This window comes from Podarcis gaigeae, assembly GCF_964106915.1.
Source record: "Podarcis gaigeae genome assembly, chromosome: 9".
Taxonomy (NCBI): domain Eukaryota; kingdom Metazoa; phylum Chordata; class Lepidosauria; order Squamata; family Lacertidae; genus Podarcis; species Podarcis gaigeae.
The window spans coordinates 64,445,858-64,464,499 of NC_139685.1; the positions used below are offsets into that span (position 1 = coordinate 64,445,858).

Consider the following 18,642-nt stretch of genomic DNA (forward strand, 5'->3'; position numbering starts at 1 on the left):
AAGTGGTGCTTCAGGTTAAGAACAATTTCAGGTTAAGAACGGACCTCCAGAACAAATTAAGTTCTTAACCTGAGGTTCTACTGTAACGTGAGATTTAAGCGACTGCAAGACTGTCTCAGGAGTAATGCACCCTGCCATCAGTATGTTTGGCTAGCGTGTGAAAGGTCTCTACTACTCTGTGCACCTGGATCTCTTATTCATATGGGGAAAGCTCGGCCAGTCAGGATGCCCCGTTGTGCAGGGTCCTTGGTGCCAGTCCCATTGAAGAACTTTCATGAAGGAGATGTATACGCCTACTGGTGCATGTGTGGAGAGCCCTTTCACATGTACACTGTGGGCAGAAGGTGGGCAGAAGTAGATCATTCCTTCATTCATTCATTTGGAGGGGGGAGGATGTGTCTGAACACGAACACACACCGACAAGCATCCTGGTTTTGCTAAGTTGTCAGGGGCATGGAGTTTGGGGGTTTGGATTTGATAGCCCGCTTTATCACTACCCTAAGGAGTCTCAAAGCGGCTAACAATCTCCTTTCCCTCCCCCCCCCCCACAACAAACACTCTGTGAGGTGAGTGGGGCTGAGAGACTTCAAAGAAGTGTGACTGGCCCAAGGTCACCCAGCAGCTGCATGTGGAGGAGCAGGGAAGCGAACCCGGTTCACCAGATTAGGAGTCTACCGCTCTTAACCACTACACCACACTGGCTCTCAGCACATCTGCTTTAAATGCAAACAGTCCCCGCGGTTCAATCCCTTGCAGGTAGAGCTGGGAGAGGCTCATGGTTTAGGCAGGGCCTGGACCCTGCTGGTTCATGAGAAAGATACAAGGGGATGATATTCCCTACAGCATGGACAGGCAAACCAATCGCCTTCTAAATCCAGCCCATGGACGGTCTGGGAATCAGCATGTTTTTACATGAGTAGAATGTGTCCTTTTATTTAAAATTCATCTCTGGGTTATTTGTGCGGCCTGCCTGGTGTTTTTACATGAGTAGAATGTGTGCTTTTATTTAAAATGCATCTCTGGGTTATTTGCAGGACATAGGAATTTGTTCATATATTTTTTTTTCAAAATACAGTCATACCTCGGGTTGAAGTATGAAGTAGCTTTGGGTTGAGCATTTTCGGGTTGCACTCCGCGGCGACCCGGAAGTAATGGAACACATTACTTCTGGGTTTTGCTGCTTGCGCATGCTCAAAATGATGTCACGCACATGCGCGAAAGTGGCGAATCATGACCCGCAGATGCGCAGACGTGGGTTGCGTTCGCTTCAGGATGTGAACAGGGCTCCGGAACGGATCCTGTTTGCATCCAGAGGTACCACTGTATAGTCCAGCTCCCCACAAGGTCTGAGGGACAGTGGACCGGCCCCCTGCTGAAAAAGTTTGCTGACCCCTGCCCTATGGCTCATTAGAGGCTCCGAGACCTTTGCAAGTCTCTTTGTTTGCTGATAAGGATCAAGACTGTGTCAATCCATGGACGTAGCGGGGAGGGAGGGGGCAGCTGCCCCCTGCAAAATAAATAAAAATCAATCAGAAGAACTAACTGAGGTTCTGTCCCCTCAACAAAAGCCTTCCCCCCCCCCAAAATAATAATCCTGGCTACATCCATGTGTCAGTCCCCCCCAAACTATTGAAAATAAAACAAAACACCTGTTTTACAGGTACAGTGGTACCTCGGGTTACATATGCTTCAGGTTACATACACTTCAGGTTAAAGACTCCGCTAACCCAGAAATATTACCTCGGGTTAGGAACTTTGCTTCAGGATGAGAACAGAAATCGTTCTCTGGCGGCGCAGCAGCAGCAGGATGCCCCATTAGCTAAAGTGGTGCTTCAGGTTAAGAACAGTTTCAGGTTAAGAACAGACCTCCAGAACAAATTAAGTACTTAACCCGAGGTACCACTGTATATGCCCTGGCAGTTTACCAATACAGAACAGAATTTTAGTGAGAAAAGGGAATAAGCCCCATTGAACTTCTGAGTTGCTAGGCATATGATAGGATTGCATTGTCAACCAGCTTTTAATGGAACTGTGGAGTGGGCAAGCTCGCATTAACAAAAAGCAAAAACGTGGCCAGTTATGTCACAGCACAACTGGCTCTCGGCCACTGAATACAGCTGACATCAGAGCAGCCACGATGGGTTAAAATAATGGAGAAGTCAGCTCTGTGGAAGCTGAAGTGATAGTCGGTATGAGACTGTGGCACCTGGGCTGAAAGTGACAAGAAAAATGTTTCTTTATGCAAAACATGTCCAAATGCATGCTCAATAAACAGGTTGTCTATAGAAGAGCCTTTGGTATCTGAGCAAGAATTAGCTTGAAATTACTGTTGACTTTTATGCATATTTTTTTTTCTTATTTTCCCCACTTTCTTTTATTGATCTTCAAGCCAGGTCGGCACTGCTTGAGTGCTCATAAGCATACATAGGATAACTTCCTTTCCATTTTGAATCAGACGAAGCACACTGAGGAAAGGAAAATGCTCATAACGTCCCGACATAATGTGGACAGGCTGTCATGAAAGATAAACATTCCATCAGAACACATCAGAGATCCCCATGTTAACATTCGAGGAGCAACCTCAGTCTCATCCTAGTTGCCAACAGCTACAGTCTGGCAGTACTTGAAACCATGTCTGATGGTAAAATGCAGAAAGCAAGCAAACCCCCCCCCCCCAATTAAAGTACATACAGTGGTATCTCAGGTTAAGTACTTAATTCGTTCTGGAGGTCCGTTCTTAACCTGAAACTGTTCATAACCTGAAGCACCACTTTAGCTAATGGGGCCTTCTGCTGCTGCTGTGCTGCCGGAGCACGATTTCTGTTCTCATCCTGAAGCAAAGTTCTTAACCTGAAGCACTATTTCTGGGTTAGCAGAGTCTGTAACCTGAAGCGTAAGTAACCTGAAGCGTATGTTACCTGAGGTACCACTGTACTGTAAAATGAACGCACGTTACGACTAAACCAACAATATTTCAAAACATGCATCAGTAGCAGCTAATTTGCAAAGGGGGTGACCCAGACCCAGACCTTCAGGTGACAAAGAAAAGTCGAAGAGGTGATATGATAGCCATCTTCAAGCATCTGAAGGGCTGTCACATGGAGGATGGAGCAAGCTTGTTTTCTCCTGCTCTGGAGGGTAGGACCCAAATCAATGAATTCAAGTGACAAGAAAAGAGATTCTGACAAAACATTAGCATCAACTTTCTGACAGTAAAGGCTGTTTGACAGTGGAACGGACTCCCTCAGAAGGTGGTGGGCTCTCCTTCAGTGGTGGGTTTCAAACAAGAGCTTAGATGGCCATCTGTCAGGGATTCTTTAGCCGTGATTCCTACATTTCAAGGGATTGGAATAGAGGACCCTTGGGAAGGTTTTCCGGAGGGCGATGGAATGGAAGAGAAGCTGAACAAAGTGTCTCCCACTGAGTTTGGTGGTGCTCCTTCCTGTGCGATCCTAACCAGGTCTACTCAGAAGTTCTGTTGAATTCACTGGGGCTTGCTCCCAGCTAAATAGGGCTACGATTGTACAGTCTCTATAAAGCCGCATCCCTACAGCCCAATACTAGGTATAGATACTTGGAAGTAACACCCACCAGGTTCAGTGGGGCTTGTTCCCAAACATAGGACTGCAGACTTGTTGACAAAAGATACCTACACGGTATGTAGAAACAGTACATTAGTCTCAGGTACAGGTCATATATAACCACCTAAGATTTCGAACAGAGGGTGGAGACTACCTCTTTTGCTACCCCTAAATGTATCCTTTGTAGACACACACAAAGTTATTCCTTCATTGTGCTGTTCACCAAGGATGCAAAATCTGTGGTTTTCCAGATGTTGTTGGACTACAAATCTAGTTTTCCCTGACAATTGGCCATCCTGGCTGGGACTGATGGGTGTTGAGTCCATCACATCAAATTTCTTTGGCGGCTCCCCGTCTGCAGAATGCTCTCCCCAGAGGGATGCCTGATGCCATAATTACATCTCTTTAGGAGGCAGGTGAAAACATCCCTCTTTATCCCAGGCCTTTGGCCAGTAAATAATATATGGCTGTTAAAGCTGGGTGGAGGAGCCCTATTATTATTATTGTTTTATTATTCTGTTTATTATGCTCCATAAAATGTGTTCTTAATGTTGTACAGCGCCTGGCAAACTTTTGGTAAATGGTGGCGTTTACATTGAATAAATAAATAAAATAAAAATTAAACATCTGGAGTGTCACAGGTTCCCAAGCTGTGCGGTATGCCTTTTTCCCAACATATCAGTTTGTTTGCCGGAGAAAGAGCAGGTGATGTAGAAGTCACCTATTAAATGCCCTTGCCATTCTGTTTTCTTAAAACCTGTGCTGCCCCATACCTGAACACAAGATGGTGCATGCTGGCCATGCTCAAGATGACATGGTGATTTCTCAGTCACGTGTTTCCCCCGAATTCCAGCCAAGCCACCAGCCTCACAGAGGCCAGGGTTTCATTCTGCCGCTTGCAAGCAGAAGGCTAAGCCAATGAGTTCATAAAGGCTTGTAGCAGCTGTTGCCGATTTAGTGACCTCATAGATCTCTGCCTTTGACTCAGCAACCCGGGGCAGTGCCTGTCTACACCCAGGGTAGCCAACCTGTTGCCCTCACGGTACATTTGGAATTTAACTCTCAGTCCTCTACACCAGGGTTTCCCAAACTTGGGTCTCCAAGCTGCTTTTGGCCTATAATTCCCATCATCCTTGATGGTCCTGCTAGCTAGAGATGATAGTAGTGTCCAGAACTGGACACAATACAGTGGTACCTTGGTTTACAACCATATTCCGTTCCGGAGGTCCGGTTGTAAACCAAAACAGGTTGTAACCCAAGGCGTGCTTTCGCCAATGGGGCCTCCCAAAAAAAAATGGGTTGTAATAAAAAAAATATATGGGTTGTAATCCAAAAAAAGGGACACACACTTCCGGGTTTGACGTGGTTGTAATCCAAAACAGTTGTATTCCAAAGCAGTTGTAAACCAAGGTACCACTGTACAGTGGTACCTCAGGTTAAGTATTTAATTCGTTCTGGAGGTCCGTTCTTAACCTGAAACTGTTCTTAACCTGAAGCACCACTTTAGCTAATGGGGCCTCCAGCTGCCGCCGCGCCGCCGGAGCACGATTTCTGTTCTTATCCTGAAGCAAAGTTCTTAACCTGAAGCACTATTTCTGGGTTAGTGGAGTCTGTAACCTGAAGCATATGTAACCTGAAGCGTATGTAATCCAAGGTACCACTGTATTCCAGTCTTCACCAAGTACACATAAGACTAGTTTGCTGAGCCAGACCAATGGCCTACCTAGTCCAACATCCTCCTCTCTGTGGCCAACCAGATGCTTGACTGAAACCAGCAAGCGTAAGATGAGCCCAAATGCCCTCTTCCCCTTCCTAGTTTCCAGCAACTAGGATCTGAAGCAAAGCCAATACATTCCACTGCATTCCAGATAAAAGCAGACTTGGAGTGCATCTTCAACTTGCATGAAAATATAATTTATTTATAACTTTTTCAAGCATCACAGGATAGTGAACATGGCCGCCTTCAGCTTCTATCCTCACAACAACCCTGTGAGGTAAGTCAGGTGACAAATAGAGTGACTGGCTCAAGGTCACCCAGTGAGCTAGGTGGAAATGCAACTCGGGTTCTGGTCCATCTCCAATGCCTACCAATTTGTCTCCAAGCCCAATTCAAAGGGCGGGTTCTGACTTCCAAGCCCTTCTGTGGCTGAGGAGCCCAATACTTCTATGACCACCTCTCCCCATACTGGACCCGTCAACTTTTGATGCCCTTCTCTAGATGATCCCTACAAGAGACATTCAGAGGGTGACAACAAGGAAACAGGCCTTTTATGTGCTGACACCCCACCCCCCAAAAAAATTATGGAATGCTCTCCCTGGTGCCAATACATTTTCAGCACAGACTTCCATTGGCTGTGGGAAGCGATTCATAAACTTAATAAAAACTAAACCATACACTCTGCTGAACTGTTTCAGTGACCTATATCTCTTGTATGGAAAGAGCTGCTTAAGCAAATTGTGGGGAACGACAGCAGTTTCGAGGTGGGGTGCAGAGGACAGCGAAATTACATCCAGGCTTTTTAAGAGAGGCCAAATTTTTCATAGTTCACTAGAGCGATGAGGAGCATATTCTGGAGAACATCCCTGTTGCTGTATCTAGGAAGATGCAAGACTCGGGAGCAAGTGGAGGCCTCAGGGTACCACAGGTCTGGATCTTCTTTTCTCAAATCCGCAATAGTGACTGTGAATCGTTCCATTCCTTGAGCAGGAAAGCAGTCGGTCCCTGTGAGAAAAGCTGGAAGAGATGGTAGAAATTAAACAACACATAGCCAGAACGTATCTTGGCAAAGAACGATGATGACCCAACCCTGTGGAAATACAGTGGTACCTTGGGTTAAGAACTTAATTCGTTCTGGAGGTCCATTCTTAACTTGAAACTCTTCTTAACCTGAGGTACCACTTTAGCTAATGGGGCCTCCCGCTGCCGCTGCGCCGCATTTGCTGTTCTCATCCTGAAGCAAAGTTCTTAACCTGAGCTACTATTTCTGGGTTAGCGGAGTGTGTAACCTGAAGCTTCTGTAACCCAAGGTACCACTCTGTGTGTGTGTGTGTGTGTGTGTGTGTGTGTGTGTGTATATATAATTGTCCAGTGGCACCTTAGAGACCAACTAAGTCTGTTCTGGGTATGAGCTTTCGTGTGCATGCACACTTCTTCAGATACACTGAAATGGAAGTCACCAGACCTTTATATATAATGAGAGGGTGGGGACAAGTTACTGTATTTATACATTGTTCTTGTATTTCAATGAAAACCAATAAAAATTATGTGGATTTAAAAAAACAACAACAACGAAGTGTATACAGACAACCCCCCCCCATTTAGGCATGTTCAATATGCGCGCGACTGCACACACATGCATTGCGCCAAACCTGAAAGTGATCCCAAAAGTCACACAAAAAAAGGGGTGGGACGAGGAAAGAATGGGGCATTTGCAGGCTTTTTCAAGGGTGTTTCAAATACAGTATACGTGATTTCACGGACACGCTGTGCCTTGCAATGTAACCTCCACGTAAATGAGGAGTTGCCTGTATTCGATTCTGACCAAACTAAGCCTTCTAGTGCAAAATATACATCAGGAGACTTAGTTTGGACAGAATCGAGTACACAATTCCAGAGTTAATGCTAAATACATTATTACATCTGGCAAATGAGCCACCACAGCCACTAATGGGCCGTGAAAAATTGTGTCCCAGGCTTTTTTTTAGACCCATGTACTATATGAAACTAAATCTGGCGCAGTATTTGCCAGATGTGAAATATATTGCCATCATTTTCTCCTATTCTGATATCAAACAAATGATTCATTTTAACTTTTTAAAAGAAATACGTTATTACAGAGGAAATTCTTCTTCTTTTCTTCAGGAAGAGCATGAAACACAGCCCAAAAATCCTTAATTGTTTCATCCGACCTTTCATAACCATGGTACTGTGCATTCTGTCATAGGAAATAAAAATAGCCCTGCTGTTAATCCTTCAGTATCTCTTTCCATAAATCAACATTTGTTGCCCAACATAATTCCGCGAGCTATTTCAGTCCCTCTTATGACTTTGTGCAGGGAATCTGAGGGCTGCTCCACACATTCACTTTATTTTGTCTTTTTAAATATTTAGTTACATTATATATTTCTTCATATTTCACCCAAAATCTCTTAAGCTGTTCCTAAATCCCAGCCAAATGAATCAATATAAAAAATACAATACAATACAAATTCTACATTCACAATTGGACAATACTACTACTACAACTAAGAATAAAAAATTCCACAATTTCAGTAAAATAATTAATACCTCTAAACAATGTACATAAGTAAAATTATGCAGAACCACAAAAACAAATCATAACTGTGTCAGGGCACCCCAATCCCTTTCCTATAGCATATTTCATCCAGTAGTCAATTGAGCCCTGGGTAAATTTATGTTTTACCTTTTCTAGCTGTTCCCAGTCGTATTCTGTATGTCCAAGGAGAACAACACGGAGCTCAGCAGGAAGAAATATTTTCCAAATTTCATTTGGGCAGCCTGTTTTAAATCCACGCACAAAGTCCCCAAACTTCTTTTCTACTGAAGTACTGAACATGTAGTTCACGTAAGCATCAACGTATTCTTTCCTAGAAACAGATTAACTCGGTTCATTTATTTACTATATTTATAGCCTGATTTTCTGTGAAGGACCCAAAGTGGTCTACACATACAGATGTAAAAGTACCGAAATAAACTCACCAGTTCATGAAACACATAAGCAGTGTAACTTGAGTTTTTAACTTTTGAAGAGAGTACTTTTAGGGAGTCTGCAGAAAGCAACTGTGCCTATACTATCTGGCGAGATCAGCTCTCGGCTCAAACCTAAGCATGTCTACTCAGAACTAAGTCCCACTGAATTCAATGGTGCCAACCTCAGATAAGCTGGCATAGAACAGCAGCTGAAGAGACTGAGCTGGGAATTGCAAAGTCCCTTGTTTGAATTGTGCCTTTGCTGTTAAACTATTGGGTGTCCTTGGGGAAACCACTCTCTCAGCTTCCCATAAATCAGAGGAGATAATACTGACCCGAGTTTAGAGGGTTGTTGCCAAGAATACAGAAGGCAATTTATGTGAGTTGGGGTAGGCACCTGGAAAAATTATATAACTACTAAGTATTATTACTGCTACAACCATGTCACCTGTTTGTTGCAATGCCAGATGGGGGCATTTCAAGTCTTCATGCCCCCTTCCCCTAAAAACGTGTGTGAAGTTTGAAAGTCTTGAAAAGTTTCCATCTAAGATTTGCTCATGGCTTCCTCAGCCTTTTCTCCTCTAGCAGCCATCCTGGAGCCAGTGAAACCATGGACAATTTGTAACAGTGGGTTACAATAAGAATGCATGTGTATCACCCATATGATCCAACATCCATGATTATTATGTTTTTCCATATGTATGGCCCCAGGACCTTGACCTATGCTTTTTCTCCTCTGGCAAAGGTACCAGGTACCATCTCTGGGGCTTTTCAAGCTCAAAGGGGCCACAGAAGACAGCAAAATCTCACAACAACATTACCTAGCATTTTTAGCAGAAAGGTGATTTAAACCCCAGGACTAAACATGGTTGCTTTTCCCCTCGCCCAACCAAAGATCCGAGTTAGCCACTGACTTTGCTGAAGCAAAGCTTTGACCCCTGAAAGGTATCTAAGAGCATTTATGTTGTTGTATTGTGTTTTGGCATTGACAAATGTCTGGTTTCCAGTTACGGGGGAGCATTGGCGGAAAGGAAAGAGGGGTGCTTAACCAGTCCCGAGCTCGCCAATTCTTGCAAATCCCCCAAGACAGCTGGCAGCCAGTCTCCCTAGTGATTTTGGAGGGGTGGAAGGAAACATTCCAGCAAGAGCATTTTCAGAGGGGGGAAATCAACAAAGAAGGGAAGGGTTGAGCAACACCCCCCCCCCAAGATTAATTCTAGCCACCTCCAGATAACCCTCCATTAGCATTATAAGGGAAATACAGGACTGAGAACCCAGAGCTTTCATTGCAACAAATAGTTCTGTCCAAATATAACTGATTAAAAACAGGGTGGGGTGGAGAGGGCTTAACAAATCTTGCCTGTTGCACTTGGTAACCGGAATGTTAGCACCATTTTCTTTCAATTCAATGTCAACTATGGATCCATCATGTTCTTCTGTTATCTAAAAAGGGATGCAACAAACAAACGTGTGTCGTTAAGTGATTCCGTTCTTTTATTTTGAAAGCTGGGTGCTGTGTAAAGGCATGTAAGCAGTTTGTAGGACTGCCTTCTCCTGCACTGGATTGCTTGGGAATGAAGGTCACCTTCTGAGATGTGGCAAATGAAAGGAGGGCTTTGTTTGTGGTGGCACCTCATTCTGGAATTCCATGCCCAAACATCTCAGGACCATTGTTATTGTCTTTTAGGCAGAAGATGTGGCAACATGCAACCCTTGGGCTAATCTAGTAATGGGAAAGGGGGTGACAAGAGATAGAAAAGGGGGTAGGAGAAATAGAGAAAATGGGGTAGCCAACCAACTTTGGGCTCAGGTACAACCCTCAATAGAGATTACGACATTCAATAGCAAAACGCTCCTTCACCCCATTTTAGACTCCCAATATTCTAGTGATCTGAGCTTTTAATTGACACCCGCAATCTTTATCCTGTAAAGTTGGGTTTCATAAAAAGTGTTCTACCATTCTGTTTCAGTACTGTTAGATTACAAGTACTTTTACTGTTATGATTTGTAATGTTTATTGCATGGTTTGTATGTTTCAGAGTGGGAAAGTAGGGTCGATTTTGTTGTTGTTGTTAATGGATGAAAAAACTATCCGTTCCGTTCAGCCACAAAAAAGGAAATGTGCTTGCCCGCATGTGCATGGGAGAAACATAGGGATTGTTAGAAGATTATCAACATCTCTTACTGTGAAATCCAGCATCATGTTTTCAATGACATCTTCATAATCTTCATCCAAGACTGCCTGAAGATTACTAATGGGTAAAAGAGAAAAGGGGAAATACAATGGTTCCAATCCTAAATGTATTTGCTGACATATACTCTGACTGATTTGAAGGGAATTTTTAGCACAGTCCTAATCATGCCGCCTCAAACGTCCTGCTGAATTTACCCTCCAAAGGAAATGGGGTTCGGATTGCAGCCTCCAAATAAGCGAGTTTAAAACTGTAGTTGTAGTCTATGCCCCACTATGCAAAAAGGATTTCAACATACAGTCATACTTCGGGATAAATACGCTTCAGGTTGAGCACATTCAGGTTGCGCTCATCGGCAACCCGGAAGTAACGGAGCACGTTACTTCCGGGTTTCGCCGCTTGCACATGCGCAGTCAAAATGACATCATGCGCGAAAGCGACTAAACACGACCCGTGCACACGCTGTCACGTCTTACGTTATATTCAGGATGCGAACAGGGCTCCGGAATGGATCCCGTTCGCATCCCGAGGTACCACTGTATAAGGTCTATCTAACCCAAGAGTGATTAACCCATGTTCCTCCTGATGCGAATGGTCAGTCCTGGCCACTGGTCATACTGGCTGGGCTGGAGTCCAACTGCCTCTGAAGAAACACAGGTTAGTCACCCCTGGAGTAAACCCTGCAATTCAGATAATGAAACAAGGAAGGGTACTTCTTCACAATGCGATTTCACATAGACATGCAGAATATTCCATACCTTCCTACTACAGGAGAGAGCTCTTTTAAATCTTCCAGAGTTGGCTGAATGTTTGCCATCTTCTTGAACAGAGCAAGGGGAAAAGGGAAAGCAGCTATCTTCATATTATAGAGAGCTATCCCAAACAGCTTCCCGATTAGAAAATATATGTCTTCCTGCGCTGGTACCTAATTTGAAAAATATATATATATGCATGTATTGGAAAATGCAGATTAGGTCAGAGATGTGGTACCTATATCCCCCCCCCCCCAGATGGTGTGGGGGCTCCAAATCCCATCAGCCCCATCTAACATGGCCAATAGTCTATGGAAGCAGCTGGGCTCATAATATCAGGGGGGGAGAATCCGGCCCAATAGCCTTCTATATCCAGCCCGCGGATGGTCCAGGAATCAGAGTGTTTTTACATGAGTAGAATGTGTCCTTTTATTTAAAATGCATCTCTGGGTTATTTGTGGGGCCTGCCTGGTGTTTTTACATGAGTAGAATGTGTGATTTTATTTAAATTGCATCTCTGTGTTATTTGTGGGGCATAGGAATTTGTTCATTCCCCCCCAAAAAATATGGTCCATCTGTCCCCCCAAAGTTCTGAGGGACAGTGGACCGGCCCCCTGGTGAAAAAGTTTGCTGGCCCCTGGGCTAGGTGATAAACTGCAGTTCAGAAAAGAAAAGAAAAGTAGACTTAGGAAGCCAATTGCAGTATAAGAGAAGCATTATTCTTTCCGCCATGTGATGGCCTGAAAAGTGGTAGCAAATTCAGGAGGGATATATCTCTCAAGGGATGCAGGTGGCGCTGTGGGTTAAACCACAGAGCTCAGGACTTGCCGATCAGAAGGTCGGCGGTTCGAATCCCCGCGACGGGGTGAGCTCCCATTGCTCGGTCCCAGCTCCTGCCAACCTAGCGGTTCGGAAGCACATCAAAGTGCAAGTAGATAAATATACATCTCTCAAAGGCTATTATCTATCTTAGCTAAATGGAAGCTCCGCTGACAGGGGCAGTATATCTCTAAGTACCAGATGTAGGAACACATAGCAAGGAATGGCTATTGCCTTCAAGCCCTACTCGTGAGGCCCCAGAGGCATCTGCATAGCCGTTGTTGGAGACACAGTTCTGGAGCAGATGGGCCTTGAGATCTGATCCTGCAGAAAAACTCTACATTGGGGACGCAACATAAATTAAGCACATCATGGAAACGCAACCATACGCAACCTGGTGGGAGAACCAAATCAGATGTGAGTCTTCAAAGTGCCTGAATATCTGTTCTTCTGGAGCACAAAGGTCCCTACTGATGATGGTGAAGAACTCCTGGGACGGCCCACCATCATCAATCCCTGGTTCATCTACAAAACGTACCTGGAGGGGGGCAGAGCCAGAAAATTATTTATATGCAATTTGTAGGAGTGGTTCTCTTGCAAAGACTGAATGTGGGCAGTGTTTCTTTGTCAAATTCAAGTAGCACTAACAGCTTTATGTGGTCCATCACAATTAGATCCTCTTTTGTTTATCGTCTTACACTCACACATATACCTCTCAAGGCAATGTACAAGATGCAATAAACCAGTAAATAAAAAACCCCACTGAAAACACAGAAAACAGCATTTTTAAAATAATACATAGAAGACATCCATTGCAGAAACCAATTCATCCAGCTGTGAAAGCTCACCAGGGCAAAAATTATTCAATTTCTTCTTCCAACTCTACAATTCTGGGAAGTGCAGAAAGTGGGAACCTGTTGAATCTCAGGGCAGAAACACTGGAAGCCTGGGCTACTGAAAGCTTTGGAATTGCAAGAGAAGCTCCCCCACAGACTGTAGTGACCTACTGGGTATGCATGGGGTTAAGGTGTGCGTAAATAATCTGGTCCTGACCTGTACAGGGCCTTCTGCATTTGGGTGAACATCCCTGAACTTCACCTGGCAGCCTGAACAAATCCCGTGAGCAAGGTGTTCACAGCCATCATAGCCGCCATGTTCGGCAGCAGCTGTGGCCTCCAAACCATCCTCAAGGGTAGCTGCACAGAGTGTCTTACAGAGTAACCAAACTTTGAGGTGACCAATGCATGGACAATGGTGGTCCAGCTTTCTCAATCCAGGAATGGCTGCAGCCATCTTAGCAAAATAACTTGGTAAAAACATTTTTTTTTTTTTTTACCAATTAGCTGCGCCTCCTGTGACAGAGTGGGGTGCAAGAGCACTGCGCAGAAGTAAAATTGTTGTGACTCCCGTTAAGCCAGCTGAAATCGGAAGAGGCTTGACTGATTTCAGGGATGCGGAAAGCATGGCTCCAAAAATTCCCATAATCCAAACCAATGACCTTGCAAGCTATGGCTGATGTGAATTGGGATCCAACCACATCTGGAGGGACACTACTTCCCCATCCATGGATTAAATCGATTTTGCATAAACTGTGCTATCTGATCGTACAAAGGTTTACTCAGAATAAGCCCACTCATATCAGAAGGACTTGCTCCCATGTAAAGCTGCAATCCTTGCCTGTAGCTACTCACGTATTAAGGATCTGAGCCTATGTTTGTTTACCCAGAAATAAGAAGTCCCCCTCTCTTCATTCATTTTGAAGTATGGTTGCAATGCCCTGCACATCTGGGAGAAAGTCCCATTTAAATCAGTGGGGCAAACTTTGGAAGGAACATGCCTAGGATCTGCCACGTTTATGCACAGGATTGCAGCGGCGGAGCCCCAGTCGAATGCATGCACGTTTACTCAGAAGTTCCAGGAGGTTTCAAGAGGCTTCCTGAAAAGCAAGCCCGCATTGGGATTTGCAGCAGCCACGATCCCCTGCCTGCATCTTACTCCAAGTCAACGAAGCTTCCTTGCAAGTAAACGCACAAATGCAGCAGCCACGATCCCCTGCGTGCATCTTACTCCAAGTCAACGAAGCTTCCTTGCAAGTAAATGCACAAATGCCCAGCGTTTTCCTCCGAAGCGCGTCCTCTACAAAAGTTTCCACAGCTTATGCAGCGTATGCAGTCCTTCAGCACCACCTAGCAGCTGAGCGATCGACTACGAGGAACCTACTACGCAGACTCCCTCTCTCTCTCTATGTGACAACAGCAGCAGCGATCGCCTGACCCAGGAAACGATCCTGCCCAAGCCGGATTCCCTTCCTGGCTGGCCTCGGCGCTGCAGAGACGGAAGCGCAGCTGCAGATCATGCAAGCCCTGCCCGGGCTCCGGCTCCTGACTCGCCTTCCGCGCTGGGGGCAGGCGGCGAGAGCGGCAGCGGCCCGGCGCGCGCGGTGCTCCGCGGCCGAGAGCGAGGACAAGGCGGGCGGCGCCCAAGGACAGCAGCGCCCGCCCTTCGACCCCGGACTGCTGGAGATCCTCGCGTGCCCCTTGTCCAAGAAGCCGCTCAGGTTAGCCGGCTGCCCTTGCGTTGATTTCTACACCTTTGCAAAGGCCTTTGTCATTCTGCTTCCAGACGTTCTTGCAACCCGGGTCCCACGCTTAAATTTTAAACCCGTGTCGCCTACAGCTGCCCTTCTCCGCTTGCGTCCTTCCCTTTCCGAATGTGCCTCCTACCTTGCCCTCGCCTCCTTTTATTGCTTTCTTATTTATTAGATTTAATAGGCCGCCCTTCATCGGTTTCTGCAAAAAGTCCTGTTTCTTGGTATAAATTTCTGGCGCGCCTTTGGCTTAATGCAAATGCAATGCAATGCCAGGTTAGGATATGGCACTTTAGAAAGGTCGTGGCGTTTCACAGACGCCATCTTGCTGCAAGTCCTTACAACAGCCCTGTAAGGTAGGTAGGCCGGCGTTATCATCTCCATACTGCAGGTGGAGAACTGGGGCCAAGAGAGAATAGTTTTTCTAAGGTCAGGAGCTTCTCAGGAATTCCTTTAGGACAAGATCAGTAAAGGGAAGGGTAAGGTTTCCTGAGAGGTAACTTAATTCTCTGCAGTGTGACACCACTGATGGTGACATGCCTATTCTAGAACATTCGCATGGCAACAGGGAGGCCCAACTGATCTGACCTGCATCTTTCTGAAAGTGCAGCAAACCTCCTGCACCAATGCCGAAAATGTTCTTATAAGGTGTGAAATTGTAAGCCGCTGGCTTACCAAACACGATAACCATAACATATCGGAATAATGAGTTACCCATTATGCGTTCTTTCTACAGTATTAGCATTTGCCATTACTATCTGTTTTTAGGAGGGACACGGGTGGCGCTGTGGTCTACACCACAGAGTCTAGGACTTGCCAATCAGAAGGTCACTGGTTCGAATCCCCGTGACGGGGTGAGCTCCCGTTGCTCGGTCCCTGCTCCTGCCAGCCTAGCAGTTCACGAAGTGCAAGTAGATAAATAGGTACTGCTCCGCCGGGAAGGTAAACGGCGTTTCCGTGCACTGCTCTGGTTCGCCAGAAGCGGCTTAGTCATGCTGGCCACATGACCCGGAAGCTGTACGCCGGCTACCTCGGCCAATAAAGCGAGATGAGCGCCGCAAGCCCAGAGTCGTCCACGACTGGACCTAATGGTCAGGGGTCCCTTTACCTTTACCAGTTTTTAGGCACCAGGCAAAAATGTTTTTATTCACCCAAGCTTTGGGACCTTAATTTTCTGGTTATATTTTAGTGGGATGGAGTTGTGTTGGATCATTCTCACATCTATATCTATATATATGTCTGGATAGATAGATAGATAGATAGAGATAGAAATATATAATTGGTGAGCATTTTAGGTTGTTTTTACTCGTTTTTAGTTTTGGTTTTAAGTTCGCCTTTCTGTAAATAATAATAATATACTTTACACCAGTGAAAGCAGTAAGTCTGACCTATGCAGTGTTTGCTTATATTTACTAGGTACAAAGAATCCACCAATGAACTAATTAATGAAGAACTGGGTATTGCCTACCCCATCACTGATGGCATTCCTAATATGATACCCCAGGCTGCAAGGATGATTGGCAAAGAGAAGCAGGAAGAGGAGCCTGGGCAGACCTAGACAATTATCTTTGAACGTAAAGACGAGCGCAAGCGGAAGAAGAATGTTCCTGTCGCTCCCTACGATGACCGTGCTCGTCCCACTCTTGTCTTTGGCAGGTCTGTTTTACTCAGCCAGCGTGGACGAAAACTTTCCCCAGGGCTGCACTAGCACAAGCAGCTTGTGTTTCTACAGCCTTCTCCTTCCGGTTACCATCCCAGTTTATGTGTTCTTCCACCTTTGGACCTGGATGGGCCTTAAACTCTTCCGCCACAACTAGGTTAGGCTCAGAAGTGCGGCGTGTCTCTTTGGGAGCGGGTGTCGAATAAAGAATGTAGTTTTGGCTTTCTTTATCCACGGCTAATGTTTTGTCTCAAGGCTCAGCTAGGAGCAGTGTGTGCTAAGCTTGCTTGGATAAGGTTTAAATGCCTGTTAGAACATTGCACACTAAGTTAGCCGATTAAGGGAGCGAGGCAGGTGATCCTTGTGTCAACAGCATCTCATGCATTCTTCATTTCCTTACTGACATTCACAAGAGGACAGCTGCTGTAGGGGTCGGCTTGTGTGAATGGGGTGACAGGAGATGCAGTCTTGCATCCTTTCTGGTCCCTGGGGGGGGGGGGGAGCTCTTTGCAGAGCTGTACAGTGGTACCTCAGGTTACATACGCTTCAGGTTACATACGCTTCAGGTTACAGACTCCGCTAACCCAGAAATAGTGCCTCAGGTTAAGAACTTCGCTTCAGGATGAGAACAGAAATCGTGCTCCAGCGGTGCGGCGGCAGCAGCAGCAGGAGGCCCCATTAGCTAACGTGGTGCTTCAGGTTAAGAACAGTTTCAGGTTAAGAACGGACCTCTGGAACGAATTACGGTAAGTACCTAACCCGAGGTACCACTGTATAATGTTCACATGTTACGTAATGCTGACAAGCAGTGCATTGCCTACAGCAGGCTTCCTCAAACTTGGCCCTCCAGATGTTTTTAGGCCTACAACTCCCATGATCCCCAGCTAGCAGGACCAGTGGTCAGGGATGATGGGAATTGTAGTCTCAAAACATCTGGAGGGCCAGGTTTGAGGAAGCCTGGCCTAGAGTGTGCTCTAGATGCAAAATATTTCTGTGGCAGAAGGGTCTTGCATACAGGAATTAGATACTGTAAGAGATGGCTCCAGGTGTGCTGACTTTTGAATTCTCAGGTTATTGACTATCCAATAGTAAACATGGTGATAATAGCTAAGGCTCGGGGTTTCTCTCACTCTGAAAAGCTGCGCTGTTGTCACACGTACATCTTTGGATTCACGCATGCAGCAGAATTGAGATTCTGACACCTTAGCTAGTGTAGATTAAAATGACATTGAATGGCAGGTAAAGTACCCGTGAAAACAAATGCACTGCTTAGTATTGTACTTTGAGTTTGCTTTAAAGAAGGCTGCCTGTCTTTTTATTCTATTCATGTATCTTCTTCTTTGGCAATCACTCGTAGCCGAGTAAGATTGTCTTCCATAGACACGAGGCCAATTCTGGATCCACACGTCCTTCCACAGTAGGGACATTGGTTTCTGGGCGGTAGTTGATCACGGTGTGGATTTGCCAAGCGTGCCTTCTTCTTAGCACGTTTCTCCCTTGCGTCCTGAGTTTGAGTGTCTGCAAAGTGTCTACCTTTGGTAAAGGCTGTTCTCCAACTGGAGCGCTTGCAGGCCAGTATTTCCCAGTTGTCAGTGTATACTACATTTTTTTAGATTTGCCTTGAGGCAGTCTTTAAACCTCTTTTTTTGACCACCAGCATTACACTTTCCATTTTTAAGTTTGGAATAGAGTAGTTGCTTTGGAAGACAACCATCAGGCATCCGCACAACATGACCAGTCCAACGAAGTTGATGTTGAAGAATCATTACTTCAACACTGGTGATCTTTGCTTCTTCCATTACACTGATATTAGTTCACCTGTCTTCCCAAGTGGTGTGTAAAATTTTTCAGAGACACCATTGATGGAATCCTTCGAGGAGTTGGATTCATGTGTACTAACAATTCAGTTTTCTTAGTGATCACTTGTGCATATTCTATGATGAAATTGCAATGCTTCTTTATACCTGTTGGCTAAAGTCCACTGTTCTGTTCCCATAGAAGTAGCTTAGTGACCCAACAAGGTGCGAGTGTATTGTCCACATGGATCTCACCTCTAAAAATCTGGGAATATGTATGCAGTCTTTTGATCATAAATACAATGCACCTAAATGAATGTTCCACAGTCATGAGTATAGGTATGAAATTTGGTTTCTTACCCTAAGGGCTTGGTGATTTCTGTATTCATTTCTTAAACTCTGCCAGGTATCCTGTACCAGATGTTGTCTCCTTACAAGTAGTTCACTGGTCATGCCAAAATTTGCCTATGAGGATACAAACGTTGGTGTTACTAGTTGTTAGTGTTTTGCGACCCTACATGCTATGTAATATTTTTGGGGTATA

General features: G+C 45.2%; 4 protein-coding genes and 1 long non-coding RNA gene across 8 annotated transcripts in view; 3 read left to right on the forward strand and 2 right to left on the reverse strand.

The window, feature by feature from the left end:
• The window catches only part of HERC3 (HECT and RLD domain containing E3 ubiquitin protein ligase 3), a 52,955-nt gene extending 48,462 nt beyond the window's left edge, over positions 1-4,493 (reverse strand). For both annotated transcript variants that reach the window (XM_083756391.1, XM_083756388.1), the window contains exon 1: positions 4,355-4,493. The gene's annotated coding sequence lies outside the window, so the exon portion shown is untranslated. The remainder of the gene's footprint in view (positions 1-4,354) is intronic.
• The window catches only part of LOC310852927, a 91,864-nt gene that overhangs the window by 31,115 nt on the left and 42,107 nt on the right, over positions 1-18,642 (forward strand). The window contains exon 3 of the long non-coding RNA XR_014568447.1: positions 17,067-17,154. This is a non-coding gene — a long non-coding RNA (uncharacterized lncRNA). The remainder of the gene's footprint in view (positions 1-17,066; positions 17,155-18,642) is intronic.
• Positions 5,474-18,642, reverse strand: part of LOC310852657 (E3 ISG15--protein ligase HERC5-like) — a 35,252-nt gene continuing 22,083 nt past the window's right edge. For all 3 annotated transcript variants that reach the window (XM_083756405.1, XM_083756406.1, XM_083756404.1), the window contains exons 16-23: positions 18,459-18,563; positions 12,450-12,593; positions 11,243-11,409; positions 10,478-10,544; positions 9,653-9,735; positions 8,006-8,189; positions 7,417-7,516; positions 5,474-6,315 (exon numbers count right to left, since the gene is read on the reverse strand). In XM_083756405.1, the coding sequence (XP_083612531.1) occupies positions 6,101-6,315; positions 7,417-7,516; positions 8,006-8,189; positions 9,653-9,735; positions 10,478-10,544; positions 11,243-11,409; positions 12,450-12,593; positions 18,459-18,563 (1,065 nt within the window). In that variant the 3' untranslated portion in view covers positions 5,474-6,100. The remainder of the gene's footprint in view (positions 6,316-7,416; positions 7,517-8,005; positions 8,190-9,652; positions 9,736-10,477; positions 10,545-11,242; positions 11,410-12,449; positions 12,594-18,458; positions 18,564-18,642) is intronic.
• Positions 14,359-16,532, forward strand: PYURF (PIGY upstream open reading frame). The gene is made up of 2 exons (XM_083757014.1): positions 14,359-14,612; positions 16,059-16,532. Exons 1-2 carry the CDS (start codon positions 14,410-14,412, stop codon positions 16,198-16,200), a joined length of 345 nt encoding a protein of 114 aa, XP_083613140.1. The 5' UTR covers positions 14,359-14,409; the 3' UTR covers positions 16,201-16,532.
• On the forward strand, positions 16,244-16,532 carry PIGY (phosphatidylinositol glycan anchor biosynthesis class Y; the record flags this gene model as incomplete). Its single annotated transcript, XM_083757029.1, has 1 exon — positions 16,244-16,532. The coding sequence occupies one exon, from the start codon at positions 16,244-16,246 to the stop codon at positions 16,457-16,459; it is 216 nt and encodes a 71-aa protein (XP_083613155.1). The 3' UTR covers positions 16,460-16,532.

Excerpts from the sequence above, each read along its gene's own strand:
- PYURF (XM_083757014.1), top strand. The coding sequence starts at position 14,410 with ATGCAAGCCCTGCCCGGGCTCCGGCTCCTGACTCGCCTTCCGCGCTGG. Across the intron at positions 14,613-16,058 it reads TTGTCCAAGAAGCCGCTCAG|GTACAAAGAATCCACCAATG; the intron begins GTTAGCCGGCTG and ends TATATTTACTAG.